Source organism: Dermacentor variabilis, chromosome 4 (genome assembly GCF_050947875.1).
Source record: "Dermacentor variabilis isolate Ectoservices chromosome 4, ASM5094787v1, whole genome shotgun sequence".
Taxonomy (NCBI): Eukaryota; Metazoa; Arthropoda; class Arachnida; order Ixodida; family Ixodidae; genus Dermacentor; species Dermacentor variabilis.
The window spans coordinates 71,759,920-71,781,770 of NC_134571.1; the positions used below are offsets into that span (position 1 = coordinate 71,759,920).

Consider the following 21,851-nt stretch of genomic DNA (forward strand, 5'->3'; position numbering starts at 1 on the left):
GGCTCTGTGGAGGTAAGTTCTATATCATGAGTAAGTACAGAAGTCCTACCAGGCCTCTCAGAGAACAGACCTTGAAACTCTTGTAATAGCTGGTGTAGTTCGGTTTTCTGCTCAGGCGACAGCGGTGCTTTACTGATAAGGTCACTAATGACTTGACCGGTGTCTTCCCTGTTCGTCACTGAGCCTAGTCCCGGAAGCTCGACCGGAAGCTCTTCAGGAACGTTTACCATCATGCACACCACTGCTTCCCTTTGTCTATAAGGTTTGAGCAGATTACAGTGGTAAACTTGCTGTGCTTTCCGCTTTCCTGGCAGACTTACCACGTAGTTAACGTCCGACAGTTTCTGAACAATTCGCGCTGGGCCCTCCCACTGCACGTCTAGTTTGTTGTTTAGCGATGTGCGCAATATCATGACCTCATCGCCAACCTCAAAACGACGGGCCCTGGCTGTCCGATCATAATAAACCTTGGCCCTCTGCTGGGCCTTTGTCATTGCTTCACCTGACAACTCCTGTGCCCTTCTTAAGCGTTCGAGGAGCTTAAGCACGTACTCCACCACGACTGGGTCGTCGCCCCTACCTTCCCATGATTCTCGAAGCATGCGAAGCGGAGATCGAAGCGAGCGACCGTACACCAGTTCAGCTGGCGAAAACCCCGTAGCCGCATGCGGCGCGGTCCTTAAAGCAAACATCACCCCAGGCAGACACAGCTCCCAGTCAGTTTGATGTTCAAAACACAAGGCTCTCAACACGCGCTTCATGACGGAGTGGAGCTTCTCAACGGAATTCGACTGTGGGTGGTACACTGAGCTGTGTAGCAGCTTTACCCCACACCTTTCGAGAAAAGTTGTCGTCAAAGCGCTAGTAAACACTGTGCCCTGATCTGATTGAATTTCTGCAGGAAAACCAACTCGCGCAAATATGGACAGTAGTGCATTAACTATCTCAACTGAGCTGAGTTCTTTAAGCGGCACTGCTTCAGGGAACTTTGTCGCTGGGCAGATCACAGTCAAAATGTGTCTGTACCCCGTGGCTGTTACCGGCAGAGGTCCCACTGTATCAATAACGAGCCGTCTAAAAGGCTCCGTAATGATAGGTACCAATTTCAACGGCGCCCTCGATTTGTCCCCTGGTTTGCCCACCCGCTGACAAGTGTCACATGTCCTCACGAAATGGTCTGCGTCCCGAAAACACCCTGGCCAATAGTACTCTTGCAAGAGACGGTCCTTAGTTTTCTTAACTCCTAGGTGTCCGGACCACGAACCCCCATGTGACAAGCGCAACAGATCCTGACGATAGCATTGAGGCACGACCAGCTGATCGAACTCCACTCCTCGGCGGTCTAGATACTTCCGGTACAGGACTCCACCTCTTTCCACAAAACGCGCAGTTTTCCTGGCGATACCTTCTTTGACATTGCAGCGCACGTTTTCCAGGCTGCCATCCTTTTTTTGCTCGGCTATCAAAGCCGTCCGGCTGACTTTTAGCAACCTATCAAGTCCGTCTGACGTAGGCGCGATGAGCAAATCAGTAGATAGCTCTTCTAACTTTCCCGCGTCGGGCGTTTCCTCTCCAGTATCTGGCGCCTTTAACGTTACAGACTCTAGTTTATTCAGTTCGGGCGTGCTCTGAATATCAGCTTGCTGCGCCTCTGACCCTTTTTCGTTGTTTGATAACGTCGGCCCCGCAACTACCGCCTTTGCAGCGAGCTCCCGAACCTTCGATCTGGTTAAGGCCTGAACACTAGCTTCACCAAACAAAAGCCCCTTCTCGCGCAGGAGGTGATCGGACCTGTTTGAAAATAGGTACGGGTACTGGGGTGGCAGCATAGATGACACTGCCGCCTCCGTCTCAAGCGCTCCGAAAGGTCCTTCAATAAGCACTTTTGCTACCGGCAGACACACGCTATGAGCTTCCACGGCTTGCTTGATCCACGCGCACTCGCCCGTGAACATATGGGGTTCTACGTAAGACGGGTGAACTACATCCATCGTAGCTGCGGAATCGCGAAGCACTCGGCACTCTTTCTCGTTCACGAGGAGGTCTCGCATGTAAGGCTCGAGAAGCTTCATGTTCTCGTCAGTGCTGCCTATTGAAAAAAACACAACTTTTGGTGTTGTTTCCGGACACTGCGCCGAAAAGTGACCCGGCTTCTGGCACGTATAACACAAGCGCGCTCGCCTCATCTCGAACCGCTTTCTGCGTTTGGCTGCCGCCGTCTCTTTACGTTTGGTCGGACTGCTTTCACTCGCATCCTCACTACGCGTGTCCCCCTTTGCTCTCATGGGTGTGAACTTCGGCCTCTCAAACTTCGAGCCAAATTCACCCTTTTGACCGTCCTTAGCTCCGCGAGCTCGACGCGTCACAAACTCCTCGGCTAGCTCAGCGGCTCTAGCCACCGTACAAACGTCTGGCCTATCCAAGACCCAGTATCGCACGTTCTCCGGTAACCGACTATAAAACTGTTCTAGCCCGAAACACTGCAGAACTTTATCGTGGTCACCAAACGCTTTCTCTTCTTTGAGCCACTCCTGCATGTTCGACATAAGCCTATACGCAAACTCTGTATATGACTCACTTTTGCCTTTCTCATTTTCCCGAAACTTCCGACGGAACGCTTCCGCAGACAGCCGGTACTTTTTTAGCAGACTCGATTTTACTTTGTCGAAATCCTCTGCTTCCTCTCTATCCAAGCGAGCGACTACGTCGGCCGCCTCGCCGGGTAACAAAGTGAGCAAGCGCTGTGGCCACGTTTCCCGAGAGAACCCCTGCTTCTCGCACGTTCGCTCAAAGTTAACCAGGAACAAACCAATGTCCTCTCCAAGCTTAAACGGCCGCATCAGGTCAGTCATTTTGAACAATACGCGTTCTCCTGCACCGTGTGCCTGACTTCCATTACGAGCGCGTTCCATCTCTATCTCGAGACGCTTCATTTCCAAAGCGTGTTGACGGTCACGCTCTTCTTTTTTCTCTTGTTGCTCTCGCTCTTTCTGTTCTTTACGTTCGCGCTCTTCTCTTTTTGCAGTCTCCCTCTCTTCAATAGTCTCAAGGCATTCCGACAGCTCGTCATCCTCAGCCTCTAACTCAAGAATAGCCTTTATCAGTTCTGGTTTTCTGAGTTTGTCTGAGACATCCAGACCCAACTCTCTTGCAAGCTCCAACAATTTCGGTTTGCGCAACGACTTCAAATCCATGGCTGCTCTGAATGCTGCTTTCTCTACTGCTTACTATTGTCTTGCCGCAAACTAACCCGGCAGCAACGACAACCACAATTACCAGCTCTGTTTCTGACACTAACAAAAAGCCTGGCAACGCTCAGAAGAAGAAAGTCCCGCACTCACCAAACCTCGCAGGCAGGAATTCCGCGCAGTCGTTCCGCTGCAGGCAACCAGTCGTCACACAGGGCTCGTTGCACTGCTCCCGGATCGTCGTTGAGCTGCTCAGCATACTGTCAACTGCATCTCTTTGCTGCTGGCCTCCGTTGTCGTGATCTCGCCGCTGGCAGACAGTTGTTTGAAGTCGTAGGCGATCTCACCGCTGGCAACCAGATATTTGGATCGGACTGCTGGTACGATCTGTTGGGAACTCGGCGCTGACGCCCGTGGTTGTACCTGGGTCGCAAGCCCCAAGGGTAGCGTTGGCCTGGCGGCCTGGGGTACAACTGCAAGCATCCGAAGGTCCCGGCAAAGCATGAGTCGACAGGTAACAACGAAACAACTTGTTTATTTTAACATCGCAAAGAGTTGGCGGTCAGGTTTGACCGAAGTAGAGAGACGGGAGAGCACTTCACTCAACAGAAGAAATCGGAGCCCTCCTCTGGCGTCCGGGGGCAGCTGTTTTTATACTCTCGCAGTTGAGGGCAAGAAGGAACCCCTCAAAAGACGAGCACGTGAATGTACAATGGGCTAATGGTGACGCACACTGTCGTAGCGATGCCGTAGCACCATGTCGTGGCGCTGCGCACGATCTCGTAGCACCTGGTCGTGGCGCTGCGCAGCACACTGTCGTGGCGCTGCCGGTCGGACACAATGACTGTAACGAGAAGATGGTCCCTGCTTTGGCATCGCCGGTTTCGGGCACAATGACTGGAACGAGATCCCTGCTTTGGCATCGCCTGTTTCGGGCCCAATAACTGGAATGAGATCCCTGCTTTGGCATCGCCTGTTTCGGGCACAATGACTGGAACGAAATCCCTAGGCGGTCGCATCGCCGCAGACGCGCCTGGAAACACCTGGCGATGAGTGTTGCGGTGACGACGATCGGGCCAAAATGTCCGCCGCCCCGCCGCCGTCGCGCCGGCAAAACCACGTGTCGCAGGCGAAACGCAACACTCCCCTTTGCATAGCTCCGAAGGCTTTCTTTACTTCTTCCGGCGTTACTTGTGGGATGTAAAATTCCTCTAGACTATTCTCTCTTTCAGTATCGTCGTGGGTGCCACTGGTGCTGTATAAATCTCCAGAACTCCTCAGCCACTTGAAGTATCTCATCCATATTAGTAATGATATTGTCAGCTTTGTCTCTTAACGCATACATTCATTCTTGCCTATTCATAGTTTCTTCTTCACTGCTTTTAGGCTTCCTCCGTTCCTGAGAGCATGTTCAATTCTATCCATATTATACTTCGTTATGTCTGCTGTCTGACGCTTGTTGATTAACTTGCAAAGTTCTGCCAGTTCTATTCTAGCTGTAGGGTTAGAGGCTTTCATACATTGGCGTTTCTTTATCAGATCTTTCGTCTCCTGCGATAGCTTAATGGTATCCTGTCTAACGAAGTTACCACCGATTTCTATTGCACACTGCTTAATGATGCCCATAAGATTGTCGTTCATTGCTTCAACACTAAGGCCCTCTTCTTGAGTTAAAGCCGAATATCTGTTCTGTAGCTTGATCCGGAATTCCTCTATTTTCTCTCTTACGGCTAACTCATTGATCGGCGTCATATGTACCAGTTTCTCCCGTTCCCTCCTCAAGTGTAAGCTAATTCGAGTTCTTACCATCCTATGGTCACTGCAGCGCACTTTGCCGAGCACATCGACATCTTGTATGATGCCAGGGTTAGCGCAGAGTATGAGGTCTATTTCATTTCTAGCCTCACCCTTCGGGCTCCTCCACGTCCACTTTCGGCTATCCCGCTTGCGGAAGAAGGTATTCATAATCGGCATATTATTCCGTTCTGCAAACTCTACTAATAAGTATACCCTGCTACTCCTAGAACCTATGCCATATTCCCCCACTGACTTGTCTCCAACCTGCTTCTTGCCTACCCTGGCTTTGAAGTCGCCCATCAGTATAGTGAATTTTCTTTTGACATTACCCATCGCCGATTCCACGTCTTCATAGAAGCTTTCGACTTGCTGGTCATCATGACTGGATGTAGGCGCGTAGGCATGTACGACCTTCAATTTGTACCTCTTGTTAAGTTTCAGGACAAGACCTGCCACCCTCTCGTTAATGATATAGTAGTTCCTGTGTGTTACTAGCTCTATCCTTATTAATCAGGAATCAGACTTCTAGTTCTCGTCTCTCCGCTAAGCCCCGGTAGCACAGGACATGCCCGCTTTTTAGCACTGTATGTGCTTGTTTTCTCCTCCTAACCTCACTGAACACGATTATATCTCATTTACTGCCCGCTAGTTCCTCCAATAGCACTGCTAGACTCGCCTCACTAGATAAAGTTCTAGCGTTAAACGTTGCCAGGTTCAGATTCCAATGGCGGCCTGTCCGGTTCCAGGGAGCATCCTCTGCTGCGTCACAGGTTTGACCGCAGCCGTGGTCAGTTGCTTCACAGCTGCTGGGGACTGAGGGCCGGAGTTTGAGTGTTGTATTCATATAGGAGGTTGTGGCCAAGTACTGCGCCAGGTTGGCCAATCCTGCTCTGGTCAGGGAGTGCATTACCGGTTCTGGTCACCGGGATCAGTCCGCACTCCAGGCCTGTTTATGCAATTTTATCAACACGCGGATTTTTTTATAATCCGGGGGCAAATTGCGCAGCACAGGGATTCGAACCACGGTCCTCTTGCATGCGAAGCGGATGCTCTACCTCTGCGCCACCGCCATATATATACATAAGTGACCTGCTTCCCACACTTCACACACATACACTTTTTTCCACACTTTGACAGTCCGAATGCTAACGATACGTTGAGTAAGCAGAGGGTTTAATTGGGCTGCAGCTCAATATGCGTGGACAGTTTCGAGCCGTTGTCGTGGCGGCGTGCTCGGTATCAGAAACGCAACCTGCCTAGGGCTCTCAAATTTTTGTGCTGAAACGTAAGTATCAATGATTATAAAACAAAGGTTACCTTCCGTACACCTGACTCAATTATACAACTTTCTTGCTCAATATATTTTTAGCCAGTAATTCGACTTTTTGTTTGTTTTTCACGTCGTATTTTACTGGCTCCACAATGGAGGCCAACTAGACATTTGTATACGCCTGCGGTGGTAAAGAGCAGCTAGCAACGGAGTCTTCATGGGAGCCCCGAAGCGGCCGTATTGCTGCAGAACGTCAGTGACTAATCATCACTGAGAACAGTCGGCAAATAGAGCTTTAGTACTTCCGAAGGGTGTGAGAACTCGCTTCGCTATCTTTGATGCATCAGTTGCTCAGTTTTGCGTACATCTGCGAAGGATTTTTCAACCATTACAGGCGAAATTCGTCCACTTCAGAGCTATCATAGCCTGTCCCAAATAACGTGGCTGATCCCCAAGGCAGTGCAGCTTGACAAGTGTGGACCGATCCCCATGGCAGTACTGTCTTACACAGCGTCTCAATATAGCTGTCACGAGGGGAGAATGCGAGAAAGAGGGCACGTGACGGACGTGCCAAACGTTTCAGAGCGACCCTGACACGGGAGAAACAAGCGTGTGATCTGGGCCTAATGGCTAGAACATTGGGCTGCTGTGCCGGAAGTCTGAGTTTCGATACCGTACATCGGCTACGCATTTCTTCATAGCACTGTAGGCGTACTTCACCCGCTTTAGCGATACCTAATAGAAAATCTGAGGTTTATTGAGCGTACACGAGCGCGTCCCAGTGTGCCCGAAATCGCAAGCATGTAAGAAATACGAGGTACAGAAACATACTCTGGATAAACGAAAGTGCGCAAGGATAAATGAAAGCACTGATACATTAGCATACTTAGAGAGTTAGCGATGCAAAGTTCTGGCCTGGTCTTTTTCTTTGCTGATAGAACTGGCAATAACAGGTCACGTTTACAACAGCAGTGGCTACTGAAGGACATAGCCGTACATTTTCCATCTATCATCATGGCAACCGCATACTAAGCGCTTATAGTATACGTGAAGGGCTATCGGAACACGTCTAGTTGCGAACGCCAGAGAGCTATCATGCCTTGCGTTATGGTTCATATATACGCTGTGCTATGGTTCCTTGTTCTAAGTGTTCAGACGTTCATTGCTGCCACCTAGGAAATATAGTTACGCTCTTAGACGCTGTAGGACTCGGGGCATGAGTTAATGTCCATAGTTTGGAAGCCACGATTTCGATGGAAATATATAGTAATCAGGCGAATAGCCCAGCACGTGGTATGCACTTACTGTTGCACGATACGCGTCAACCGATATTACGGAAAAGACCATTGCATAAAGCAGCAGATCGTCGCAATTGAAAGCAGGAATAGTTGCCTAACGCTCATGTGACAAAAGGAACGGAGCCGGGTACCACAGCGGCAAGGGAAGGGTTGGCATCACCGTCGCATAATGGAAAGTAATTACGGAGGCAGGGGACTGGCAGTTTCGTAACAACATTCACGCGTGATGTCACTCTTCGTAGGCAACCCCATAACCGTTGCACGCCGTTTGATAAGCACAATAACCGTGCTAAGTTCGCGGAATGGTACTGTTTTTGCTTTTCTTCAGTACGCCAGAGTCTGAGGAGTGTAGTGCGTTGTTTTTCGACGCCGCCAAGGAGGCGACACACAGAAGAATTAAATAAAATAAGTGTTGGGTTTTACGTGCCATAACCGTGATATCATTATGAGGAACGCCGTAGTGGGCGACTCCGGATTAATTTTGACCAGCTGGGCTTCTCTAACGTACGCGCAACGAACAATATGCCCGGGCGCTTTTTCATTTGGCCCCATCGAAATACGGCCGTCGTGCCGCTGTGTCCGGGATTCGATCCCGCGCCCTCGGGCTTAGCAGCGCAAAGCCAAAGCCAGTACGCCACCACGACAGGTAACGCACGTCTAGCAGCATGCAACAAGCGTACGTGCGAGTCAGACATGCCTTCCGCTCCGACAGACGGGGTGTTTCATTCGGCGACGTGCCTGTAATCCTCAGAGCCAACGTGCCTTAACGCATATCAGTGCTTTCCCAGTTTTGAGCGTCTCGCCGCCTTTCGCGCAGATAAGAAAGAGCCTTTCGGGTGCTCCTGCAGAAGTCGCCTAGAAACCAGAGAGAAGGAAGATCGAAGAACTCCCCCGACGGCACGTTCACGGCGCAAGGCGAGGCGAAGGCGGGAAGCGCGAGCTTCCTAGATTGCCGCAGATGCGCCGTGTCATTTCGAGCACTGAACAGGGTTTGCTGTCTTGCCCCCGGTACCGGTGACAAGCCGGCGACGTCGCGTCCTGGCTGCGTTTCACTCGCACGCAACTCGCTCTCGGGAGCTCAGGTGATCGCGGCCCGGTCGACAGGCCGCCAGGAGCGAAGCAGCCAGTCGAGGAGGCGTCTAGGTGGTAATAGAAGACGTGGGCTCCAGATATGGTGGCGGATAAAGCTAGCGGGACCAAGGCCGGCGGAGGTGAACAGTCCTCGATGAAAGGGGTCGCTATGAAGCCGGCCGTGGGTGGAAGCTCGAGGTAAGGTTCGCTCGGTCGTCCTCAGTCGTCACAACGACAGGTAGTTTTGTGGACGGCACGGACAGCTCGACCTTTCGCCCGAATCTTTTGCCGGAGGACTTGCGAGCCACAGTTCGTCTTTTGGTGGCTGCCAATCGCTTCCGCGTTCCCCGAGGCCTGTCTTCTGGCAGTGAGCACTGCATAAAGATGTGCGGATTCGCGCAGCCGTTTGCCTTGTAACGCGTCCACTCAAGACGTCCTGCGCGCGACCTCTAGCCCGTCGCGCTGACAAAGCGGCTGTAACGTCCTGCTCAGGTTGAGGGTTTGCTTCCACCAGTGAATTCCCATGAGAGCTGTCCGGAGCCGTCTGCTATACACTGTGTTATACTCAATGAGCTCGCGCGTCCTGTTGGATTTCATAGAACGAAGTGGATGGAAGCGGTATGGGTTTGGTGAGCCTTTGTTCCGTTATAAAGATATTTGCAGATAGAAAGCGCTGCGCCCGCAGAATGCATCACGTTATCGCTGGGTCACTGAAGAGGCGTGTGTGAGGTCGGGATTTCACTGGTGTTCGCAGTTTGTGTTGCCGTCTGTCGGTATTTCACAAGAATGCACCCGTTAACGGGTGTTTGACCGCGCGACGTGAATCTGTTAAATGTGATCGTGGGGCTGAAGCCATAGTACTCGTTTCCCGTATTCATGCATTCTACGCCTCAGTGCGCTCATTAGAATGTTCTGGGCAAACGTTTCGCGCCGAAGCGAAGTACGCGGAAAAGATGTTGTGCATACATGCAGGAAAGAGCTGGTTTCAGGTTTTCACTTCGTGTTTCCTTTTGATGCCCCCTCTACGAGCCGTTTTCGTTTCCTCGGTCATGTGCAAGCAAGGCCAGCCGCATTGTTTGTTTTTCGTCCGCTATCGCAGTAGTCGGGCTTATTAGCGCCAATGCGCCTTTACTCGTAGTCACGCTTGCCACCTTCACACGTTGAAACTTGGGTAGGTGTAGAACCATTTTCTGTTTACGACTCTTCGCCACGGTAATCTTTTGCTATTGCGCCTTCATAAAACCTTATAGCCCGCTTCCTAGCCTACTATTAATAAACGTAAGCGGGCGTCATCACAGTTTCAACCGTCGCGTGCGCGCTTTGCACGAAGGCCCCTCCCACGCGGGAAATTACCTGCGCGACCGGCCCTTTTCTTTCCTGGTTTTCGACAGGTCTCATTTCAGCGGCTGATGCAAGGCCGAAGTCATTTAGGATGCGCCTTGTACGCGCGTCTTTCGGGGAACGGTGGCTGTGCTCAGTCGGCCGCAAAAGCTTACGGGACACGATTTCCACGAACATTGTAGCGTCGCGGTTCTACTTTAATCGTTAAATAAATAAATGACTCAATCGACCAAATTTGTTAATTTCAAGAAAGGAAAGACTGGGCCACTATGTAGATCGTAAAAACCACGACAAATAGAAAGTTTGAATTCGATGCTTCGTGCAACGGCCTCGCGGATATTTTTTTTTTTTTTCATTCGTGCAATTTCCGTGACCCGTAAGCTTTTCGTGGCCGAATTTACACTCTAGGACAAGAATGAAAGGCCAGCCGGCGTTGATGATCGCGACTAAAGTTACGCATGTTTCGTATTCATCGACAAAATGTGTCATCGTGAGTGCACTGTTGAAGGTTTGCGGACGGATTAGTATGAACGGCCGTCACAATTGCCGGAGTGGCTCAAGTGCCATGACGCGCTGGATTTGAACACGCAGTCACTGATGCGATTCCTGACTTTGATGGCCGCATTCAGATCAAGTGGAATGCAGAAAACACGCCTACGTAAGTTTATGTGCGTGTTTGAAGGGCCCAGGTCAAAATTACCTTGAAGTTCTGAGCTACGGCGTCGCTAGTGTAGATTTCATACATACAAGGACCAAAATTTTTTTTTTTTTAGATTCTGCGGTTTAACGGCCAAAACAACGATCTCATTATGAGGCACGCCGTTGTGGGGGACTCCGAATTAATTTTGACCACCTGGGTTTCTTTAATGAACACCTAAATCTAAGTACACGATCGTTTTCGGCGTTTCACACTCATCGAAATGCGGCCGCCCCGCCTGGGATCGAACCCGCGACTCCGGGTTCAGCAGCGCGACGCCACAGCTACCATGGCCGGTGCCAAAATCTGGTTCCATAGAACCAAATTATTTGTCATCATATTGAGCTGTCATCGTTGCATAGCGGCAGCACGTCTATGTCCGACTGATCACATTACGAGAGCTTAAATATTCTCGGCAGGCATCCGCATACGTACTTAGGAATGACTCGTATACGGGGCGTTTTTTTCTTTTTTTTTGGATGCACCAATCTTTTTAAAGATTGCCTATGGCAGATATAACAATTCTCACCCTTGATCTAAATTATTCCATCAGGCGGCCATTACTTCTACGAGGAATCAATGTTATATTGAATAATCAACTCAATTACGCTAATTAACTTTATAATTAATTACTTTACGCCACATACTTCCATCTACGAATTATAGCTGCTGAGTTCGCACGGCGTATCCCCTTGGAACGAATTCTGTGGACAGCACCATTTCCGAGATATTAATTTTCAAAGTGTCCCACGAAATGCATTGCCATTCCAGTTACTTCTTTAAGAAGCCGCTGTTGTATGCATTGAAACACAAAAGTAACTGGATTACCAATTCATTTCGATGGACATTTTGACAATGAGATACGCCGTGCGACCTCACTGGCTATAATTCGTAGATTTAAATATGTGGCGTAATGTAATTAGTTAAAAAGTTAATTAGCGTAATTATTTTGATTATTCAATTGAACATTTTGATTTCTCGTAGAAGTAACGCCCGCCTCATCGAGTAATTTAGATCAAGGGTTAGAATTGTGCTATCGGCCATAGGCAATCTTTAAAAGATTTGTGCAGCTAAAAAAAAAAAAGAAAAGTTTACATAGTATGTTAAAGATATGTCTAGCCGTTTGCTTTTTGTATTGGTCTTCTCACGAACAGTTCAGCCCGGACTGCGGCTGTGGTACAAGAAATTAAGGATATTCTACTTCTATAGGAATGTTGCTGTCGGGCAGTTAAAAGGAAGCTTTAGTTTGGGTCACACTCCCACGCGGCCTATTCAAACACATGTAAAACGCAAAAGCGTTTTTCTGAGATAACCCCTGCGCGGATTTCAAGGAAATTTATTGCATTTGAGAGAGAAAGTTAAATTCTAATGCCTGTTGGAAGCGGTATTTCGATTCAGGGCCTGTATTTTGCTAAGAATATTTTCAAAAATTCGGAAGCTTGAAAAATATAGAAGCATGAATTTTACAAATTCATAGATTTGCATTAAGAATAGATATCGCGGTTATGTAAACGGCATCCATTAGATCATTGAAAGTGCACAAATTCTGCCGGCGATTTTATATCTTACATGAATTTGTTACGTTGTGTACAAGGGTTCTGCAAAAGCTGCATTTCCATATTACTTCGTTTTTTCAGATTCATGTGTAACATATCAATTTCGTCATCTTTAGATGTACTATTAGATGCAATTCACAAAATTGCATTATCGTTTTTCGTTGCTGAGTTACAGAGCTGTAAACTTGTTAGTTTCGTTTCCGGAAAATTTTGTATTTTTGCCAATTTTTAATAAAAACTTAATGACCTAAATAAAAATTCGAAACAAACAGTCACTAGATTTTACGTTTTTCTTTTAAATGCAACAAACCTCGTCAAATTTGGTGCAGTGGTTGCCTAGAAAAATGAATTCTCCTTTTACATGTATCTATATAGGAGCGCCCGAGCTAAATCTTCCTGTTAAATGCAATTACTATCAGTCTTCCCCTTCTTTTGAACTGTAATTACAGACTTAGCTGATGAATCGTCCAATACGAGTTTTGACAGAACCTGAACTACTATTTCAATTTTGGACACTGGTTGCTGGACGAGAACTTCCTGACTGAGCCAGTCCAGACATTCTAGACACTCAAATCCCACTGTGTTACAGTGGCCATGTTGCAAAGTTTCGCCATTTTGACGGTTTGAGCCAATGGGAGAGGCCGTAGCCACCCTGTGAGCCTATCAGAGCTGATTAGATGGCGTATTTGACATGGCGGAATTCGACAGCGCCTGTAGAATGGCTACCGCGCCGGTTTCATTGGTAGCGCCGAGACAGGACCGAGGCATTCCTCGCAATAACACTTTTCCAGCTATTCCTAGTGCCTGTTCTCGCCAATGGAAGCAGCACGTTTGACGACGCCTTCCTGTTCAGTGTTCGTGGTCCCGTGCATTACGCCGCATAGAAGAAAACCGTCGCTACGTCGCAGTGACCTCACCCGCAGGTCTATAAGCGCGCGCTTGACGCGAATAATCGCCGATTACAAGTTGCCACTCCGCGAGCCGCCTCTTTCACCTTGGCACGGTGCCCAGCTCGGCAGCGCGGTCACCACCACGCTGTGGCAATTCATGGGCGGAGGTGGCGGAGCGGCAGCCTGCGGCGAGTCCTCGCTCTCTCGCCACTTCGTCTTACAAACACACGCACGCACGTATACACACGTTTCCTATATTGTTTTGGATCGTCTTCGTCTCGAGCGGCGGAGTCATGACTAGAGTTACTCCCGGGTACCGACAAGAAAAATGTCGCTGCGGAACCGTAGCGTAGCTGCACTATGGCATCGCCGCCACGCCCCCTTCCTTTGGCACGAGTGACGTCTTCTGAACGCCTGCGTATAAATATAGCCGCACGCGTTGATTATCAGTTGGGACACGCGCGCTCCAGCCGGAAATTGTGACCGACTGGAACACAAGGGTTGCAAAGGCGCGGTGCTGTTGTACGCCGCACGATACCGGGAATTCCCCGCCTCTGTCGTCTATCGCAAGGTTGGGGCGCGTCCAGGGGTCTGACACTCGCTTTCACGGCGCACGTAGTTACGAAGGGTAACCCGTCGTTTTGTCTTCAGCCTGCACGTATCGCCGTACTGCAAAGGGAGAGGCGAGAAAGTGGGAGAGAAGAGAGAGATAGAGAGACAAAAGGGAAATAAAAACGGGGAGGTTAGCCAGTTTAAGTACCGGCACGGCTACCCTGTGCTGAGGAAAGAGTAAAGGGAATGAAAGGTGAAAGAAGAAACAAATAAAAAAAAAGGTGCGAGAATGGTCTACTATACGAACGGCAGGGATGCGTCCCTGTTCTCTCCTCTTTGCACCTAGTCCTGTTCTCCCACTTCACCAGGTATTTCGTTTCTTTTTTCTTTTTTTTTTTTAGCAGCGCCAAGTTTTGACAGGTAGCACAATTCTTACTCTTGAGCTAAATAACTCGATGGAGCGGCCGTTACTTCTAAGAGAAATCAATATATAAAATGAATAGTTACCGTGATTACACTAATTACATTTGTTTAATTACATTACGGCACATATATCTCAATCTACGAAATATAGCCGACGAGTTCGCCAGATGTATCTGCTTGAACGAATTCTCAGGACTGCACCAGCTTCGACGTATTAATTTTCTATGTGTCCGACGAAATGCATGGGCGCTCCAGTTATTTTTCTGCTTCAGTGCAGTTCAGACTACAAAAAGTAAGTGCAACAAAACTGCATTTTCACCGTAAGTTGGACGGCGCATATATCGAAACTGGCGCCATCCTCAGAATTCGTTCCAAGTCGATATACTTCGCAATTTCACTAGCTAGAAGTCGTGAAATGAAATATGTACCGTAAGGTAACTAATTAAAGCGTCCATTATTGTAATTATGGTAATTATTCACTTAGTTTTTTTATATTTCTTGTAGAAATAATGGCCGCCTCATAGAGTATTGTAGCTCAATGGTCAGAATTGTGCTTCCTGTCAGAAGCAATTTTTTTTAAAATTTGGTGCAGCTAAAAAAAAAATACCTACATATTTTCAAGCATGAAGTGCAGATTGGCTTCTACAAAAGAGGCATCTAGAACATACAATCCCATATAAGATCAGTTGTCGAGCAGCAGCATGCATAAGTATGTATGTTTTGCATTTGGTTGCCTCAACTTTTTAGACTACCTTCTTTTCAGACTTTCGAGCGCCTGCCGAGACTGAAAGTCGGTTGCGCGATACAACACGCAGCACATGCAGGCTACCGTTTTAGAGTGCAATTTTTTTTTCTTTTATTCCGCCGCTGCCATACGCATTGTTCCGAGAAGGCTCGCCACCGCCGCTGTAGCCAGAGCGAGCGATGGAAGAAAAAATTGCGGAATCCACGCGTTGTGGGAGCCGGTTTAAGTGAGGCTTTGATTGGTATTTGTGAATTAAAGCTGTTCTTGTTTAGCGACAACTTGCAAGTATAGGGCGCACGACCTGTTTGGGCACTTTTTCATCAGAAAACGCCGCGCTCGACATAAACTTGTGGTACTCGAACGTGCTTCCACGCATTGCAGCGAAAAATTGACGATGCCGGTGTGACGACGCCGGTGTGACGACGACGTAATGTCGACAATGGTATGACGACGACGGGATGACGGCAGTGTGGTGACAACGCTGGAATCACGACGACCGTATGACGACGACAATGTGATGATTCTGGAATGGTGACGACGGCGTGACAACGACGGTTCGACCACGAAGGCATGACAATGACTGTATGACGACGATGGGTTACAACTACGAAATGACGATGGCGGCTTTATGGCGACAACGAAATGACGACGGCACATAGTGAATACGACAGCATGGCAACGAAGGAATTATCACGATGGAATGAGACGACGGCATGTTTGTGTTAGAGCTCGCATCCGCGCTTACGTATGCGGGGTCACCTGCCATCCCGGGAACCTCGGTTTGCACATTGCCCGGTACCGGTCAACCGACTGTAGCCAGTGCCAACAAAGTGAAGGGTGCTGGCTTTAAGATGCTTTAAACGGCCGCCGCGAACTGCGCAGCGTGTGCGCAAATCGTCGTCATCGTCTTCTATGCACCGTTCTACTTGGCGCGTCCGCAGCCCCCCGCCCCACGCACATGCCCTCGGTCGAGTGGGTGTGAGCCCTCGCTCATGGCGGCTATAGTCCGCTGCCTCCCCGGAGGGCCCGCGGCTGGCCCTCGCGGCCTTCCACTGGCTCACTGCGGAGACGAGAGGCCCACTGCGCCGACGCACCGGCACCCTTTGGCCGCGGGTCACGCGAGGGCCGGTCCAGCGGCCATAGACGCAAACGCGGGAGACGCCATGGACGGCTGGCGCCGGCGACGACGACGATGTCCCCGCCACGTGAGAACGCAGCGGCTTCGCGTCGAGCTCGCGTACCAGGAATGCCACGGGGCATTCCATTCGCAGGAGTAGACTCGCGAGGACTGTACGTCGCAGACCGAAGGCTCCGGCCGTTGTGTTAGCCCTTTCACCCATCGGCGGGTAGCGTATCTTCGCACCACCGAGGTTCCACTCGAGCGGCCGACATGTCTGCCGCTGATATCGCCATGGCGCTCGAGGCCGTCGTAAAGAGCTCCCGTAGGCGGTACGTCTTGAAGGTTCTTTCTCTTTGATTTTCGTTTTCTTTTTCTCGGCCGCTGGTCGTGACTGGCCCGTCCACAGCCCACGTCTATTGTCGCCGCGTACGTCGTCGTTCCGCGCTCCGCATTGTGCGGCGTCGGTGGGAGCAGCGCCGCGACGGTAGTACTTACGACCTATCGGCTCCCAGCTAAGGACGTCAGTAGACCAAATTGCTTCTTGAGCGTCGCCGTCCCCGCGAGAAACGTTGCCGAGTGGATCACGAACGTGAGCTTTGTCTTTGGATGACCGCTGACCGACTGCGAGGTATCACTTTCTCTGGCTTCTGCAACGACCTTCTTCATAGAAATCGCATCTATGAGTCCCGACGTGCCTACGTTCGTTCCGCCTTGAGTATATTGAGAAAGTATGCGAGATAGCGTGCAGTTCTAGCAACGTACCAAGAGGCGTTGGTGGCTGCCGCTATACTGAACAGCCGCTCTGCAGATAACTAGATTGGTGCGGACGCTTCCCTCACGCACCGTTACCCACGCATGTATTCACTGCTGTTGGTCGTATCTATAACACTTATCGGCTTACAGAAGCACCGGCAAAGCACATTTATTCTGGCTGTGCGGAAGCGTCAGTTTTTGTTTTGTCTGCTACCCGAACAACGTAACTCCGCCATTTGCCATTTATACCACGGCTTAAAGGGGGTGATGCAAAAATGCTTGCGTGCTTAGATTTAGGTGCACATTAAAGAACCACCGGCGGTGAAAATTAATCCGGAGCTCCCCACCACAGCGCGCCACATAATGATGCCGTGGTTACGGCACGTAAAACCCCATAACTTAGTTTTACATTTAGCAGCAACCCCTTCTGAATCAATATTCTCGCCTGCATTAACGAAGTGTAGTATCTATCTACCGCACGCCTCATTCGTGTCATTGCCCCGTTTTTGCAGCGGCAATGGCGAGGAGACGGACAAGCGGAAGCGGCCGATGCGCTTCTCCGGCCAGCACGACATCCGGCTGCTGCAGGAAGTCGTGAGCCTGAATCCGTTCAAGGACACGCCACCCACCACCACGTGGGCGTCAATCTCCAAGAACCTCGAGCACCTGTTCACGATCAGCTCGAGGCGATGCCGGGAACGAACCATCCTGCTGTTGGACCAGTTCATCAAAGGCGACTACCCGAGCCTGCAGCGCTTCTGCACCAAAGAGGAGTTCGCTATCAAGGAGCAGCTGCTTCAACAGGTACCAGCCTCGCGAATAACGCTCGTATCATTAGTGAAAAGGCTTGTCTTGTCTGGAAGGAGTGCTTCTAATCGGTGTCCGTACAGGTCTGTTTGTCCACAACAGTTCTAAAGGACTCTGGAACTCTCGTCGCTCTGGTGTCTTATCTGGACTGCTGCACTGCGACATTATTTCAGGAGTTAACGCACTGTGTTCCCTTTGTCAGCCTCGGTCGTGTTGAGCAGCGGAAGTGCGCACTGTCCTTTAGCCCCAAACGAGATAAAATTCTGGACACCTCAAGCGCAGCCATTCGGGTATGTTTTGTTCTACAGTGTCAATGCGCGCTGGGCAGCCTACGTGCTGATTGTGCGTGCGAAAGACTACGGTAGAAGAATATCTAGGGTTAACTGTTATGAAACATCGCTAAGGAGATGCGGAATGCGAAAACGTATATTAAAAAATGGGCATCGTTGAACGGGGTGTATTGATGCGCTTGCAAGTCAAGGGGGCACAGACTAGTGTGTTGACGAAGGTCGCGTCAGGATCCGTCTACTCGGCTTCTCCTCCTGAGGACACTTTGCGGGCAACCGTTGGAGTGCAGTGATTTACCAAGCACTGCCACGTGGCGTGGGGAGCAGCCAGGATCGTGCCAAGCTCTGCTACATGACTCTTGGGGGGAGGGAGGGGGTCGTGCCACAATCCGTCTATTAGCCGCAGCTGAAGTGCTGGAACAGCGTATTTTGTTTCTCCTTGATTCACGCAGCGTTGGTAATTGGTCAAGCTTTGATGCAAGAAACTTTGTATTTTTATTTATTGCATTGCTTATTGGCGGCGTGCAGATGTAGTAAGCCAGATCAGTAAACGAATACAGGAGAAGGCTTTGTATCTAAAGAGTCGTCTGTTTCGGCATAATATCTGCGTGAGAATAAACAATACACAACCGCAAGAAGGTAATGAAAATTCGCTATATCGTGTCGACGCAAGGGGAATTCACCGACAAGTATAAACAGGTGGGGGAAGGTATACTATAGCCTTTGTATCACTGCCAGAGGTCGGGAAAACGCATTAAGCACCGACTAGAAAAAATTAACTTTCATTGACTTCTCGTACTTTTCTTTACTTGCTTGCTGTTTGATGTCTCGCACATATATTATGCTGAAGCAATCGATCAACGTCATTTCGGATACAGAATTGTTCAGCGCTGTTGCGCTGCTTACCTAGACTCGTGTCCCAAACTCTACCAACGAGTTTCATCGTTCTTTCTATAATTAATGATCAGGATTTCACCATGTTGTATGGCTATACTGAGTACCAGCCTTCCGAATAACTTGCTATAAGCCCCCCGCCTGCTGCTTTCCGCACACCTTCTCACGCCTACCGTTTCCTTTGGCAGACTCGCGATTGTGTAGCAATGCTTTTCGTGCAATATCATTATCCACGCAGGTTCTTCAGCAATACGAAGACGGCGCAGGTGGATACAGCTCTCGCATTGGCGGCGGCTTTGTCACTGCTGCCGCAGCGGCAGCAGAGGACGAAGAGGATGACGATGACTTTGACCCGGAGAAGATCCGGCCCCGTGTCATTCTACACGAGGACTCAACGCCTGAGCCGTACACCACTCGCCAGGGTGAGGAACCTAAACAGAATTTATATGGGTATCGTGCCACATGTGCTTCACTTGAATTTTGGAACACACGCCGCGGTGACCAAGGTGCGAGGCGCGGACATAATCCGGCGTTTCCAGCGCAACGCCAGGTAGCCGCCGGCAAAGTCGGATACGTCACGTCGACGGCATCCCTGTTAGACGCGGCTCGCAGCAGCGCGGCGAGCGCTTTCAAAGCGGATAGCTTTGTTTGCTGCTTTCGCCCGTTTTCGTGGTTTGGTTGGTGGACGGACTCATCAAGGAAAAGTTTAGTTTGTTCATTCTTGCTATTCGCTTACCTTGACAATCGTCGTCGATTTGTTTGCACATTTCTTTTTTTTTTTTCGTTTGACGAAGGCGCTAACTCAGCATGCTCCCTTCAGCGCACCCGAACTGTGAGCCAGCATGCAGCCGGCCAGTAAAGCTAGCACGTGAGGAACTCTGGTCTGGATGCTCCGGACTTAGGACGTGTTCTGTTCCTGTGCCGGCCGCGTCGAACGCTGCCAGTCACGCTAACTGCGCCTAACGCTAGCCCCTTGATCGACGGCACTCTTTCGAGCTGGTCGGCAGAAGACGTCGTGGAGGGGAGGGGCCTTGAATACGCCGTCACTCTCGACTGTCGAGCATCCGCTCTTCCTTTCATCCACGGACGCACGTAGCGTGCGTTATATCTGCACCTTTAGGTTTTAAATGCCAACTGCAGGCAAAGAAATTTTCGACAGAGTAAAAATCTTAGCAGAAGGGTTGAAATCTGGGCCAGTTGGTACATACTTGAACGAAAAAACCAGTCAAAAACACAAAGGACAAGATGAGAGGTTCACACCACAACGACTGGATACCACAAGTACCAGTCGTTGTGGTGTGAACCTCTCATCTTGTCCTTTGTGTTTTTGACTGGTTTTTTCGTTCAAAAATCTTAGCTTAGGATAGCCTATAGATATTGAGGAGCCTCCGTACGTCTAAACTTTCACGTTTAAGATACGAAAAAAAGCGTCGCGAATAGCTCGAAAAAATAGCCGTTTTTATACTGAAACAAAAAAAAAAGAAAAGAACGCCATTACCATTCGCCGGAAGTGCCGGATGACCCAACGCTCATCCGTGAAATTTCCGATGCCATGCTGCTACATATCGTGGATACCGCGGCGGCCGCGGGGTGCTCTCGTCTCGCCGATACCTGGCCTACCTAGCCGTATGGTGCCCCGATTACCTCCGCAACGGTCGAGGAGGTGCGCGCTTAAGCACCCTATTTTGTTGTCAAGAAGCTCAGACAACCGCGTGCTCTGTGGTTCTCCAGGCTTGGCGACGCGAGCGAGCCTGAGCGGCCGGCGCACGCCCGTGCTGCGCCGAAATGTCTTCGGTCGCGGCGTGTTGGGAGTTTCGTCACAGCAACGCCACCAAATGAACTCATCGTCTGCTTAGGTGCTGCTTAAAGGCTCCTAGCAAAAAAAAAAAAAAAACTTTACAATTATCGGATGTACTGTGTTGCCAAGATTGGTACAGTGTTTACACACTACTCATTCATAACAAATTTATTCAAACGGAAAGTTCGTTGCAGCTGGCAAGCAAAAGACCGCAGGTTGAATACCGTAAAGAACCCCAGCTGCTCAAAACAATCAGTCCTGAGAAGTTTACGACGGAATCGATCACCGCCCGAGTGCGAATGGTCAGTTATGGCTAGCGTGGCGCTTGATGGACGCATTCATTGTTTAACGTACCTAGACTGAAAAGCTGCCTGAAGGTGCAAGCGGCGTAACTATCTAGATGCTTGCAACCCAGCGTGTAATATTCCGGTGGCGTGCCGAGACTGCTTGGCATTCTGTTCATATTGAAGTAGCGGTTTAACGTGGTGAAGCTGGCACGAAAGCGATCGCTCCTGCTGCACTCGCCTCACAATTCTCCTCTCTCTTTTACACGTAAGCTTTAATGAAATATCCGTTTAATCGGCTTTCAGTTACCATACGCTGAAGTCGGTACTAAGAGTGATGCTTGCAGCGTCACCAACAAAACTACCACGTGATGCGGGATAAATTAAGCTTGCCTCACAAATGTCTGCATCATTTCCTCTTCTACGTTCTCCCCTATGTCCGCAACAGGGAGTATGTCAGTCGTCGCCGGACGTCGAAACAAAAAAATTACAAAAGAGATAAACTGCCCCACCTTAAGTGTGCAGTTTCTTTACAAGAAAGCTTAACTTTCCAAGCAAGTCAAATGTATCGCCGTTTTTTTTTGGGGGGGGGGGGGGGAGGGGGGTTGTCATGTTGATGTCTGTTTATTAGAGCACTGCGTGTAATTATTGTCATCCATCTCAAGTGAACGTGAACGTATATGTTGCGGTAATGTGCTATCAAGTTGCAGCAAATTACGCTATGAGTATACGTTTATGCTTATGTACTACTGGGGCGCGATCGGAGATATTTTGTTCGATATGCGTTCTGTTCAGTTGCTGCAACGTGACATAGTTGCAGTATGCAAAATTTGTGACAGCGGGGCGGAGAGAGCAGCCAATCAGGAAGCGGTGACCTCCCCGGAAGTTTACTTCCGTCGTTTGTCGTCTGCTTGCAGACAGTATATACTACAAAACGAAATGTTTCTCGTCTTCCAAATGAATGAAATCTTTATCTAAAAAAATGTATTTTTTCTTCTCAAGCCCAAGCACGTTTTCAAATAGTAGTACGTGTGACTACTGGAATTTATAGCTATTAGTTTCTTTGCGTCGTCCCTAGGT

General features: G+C 49.5%; 1 protein-coding gene across 3 annotated transcripts in view; it reads left to right on the plus strand.

The window, feature by feature from the left end:
- The window catches only part of LOC142579341 (uncharacterized), a 47,072-nt gene that overhangs the window by 12,227 nt on the left and 12,994 nt on the right, over window positions 1–21,851 (plus strand). Inside the window, exons 1-3 of one of the 3 annotated variants that reach the window (XM_075689421.1) lie at window positions 8,560–8,822; window positions 17,214–17,505; window positions 18,928–19,111. In XM_075689421.1, the coding sequence (XP_075545536.1) occupies window positions 8,725–8,822; window positions 17,214–17,505; window positions 18,928–19,111 (574 nt within the window). In that variant the 5' untranslated portion in view covers window positions 8,560–8,724. Of the gene's footprint in view, window positions 1–8,559; window positions 8,823–15,792; window positions 16,278–17,213; window positions 17,506–18,927; window positions 19,112–21,851 lie in introns of those variants that run through there. The other 2 variants (XM_075689422.1, XM_075689420.1) reach the window with 2 other exon arrangements.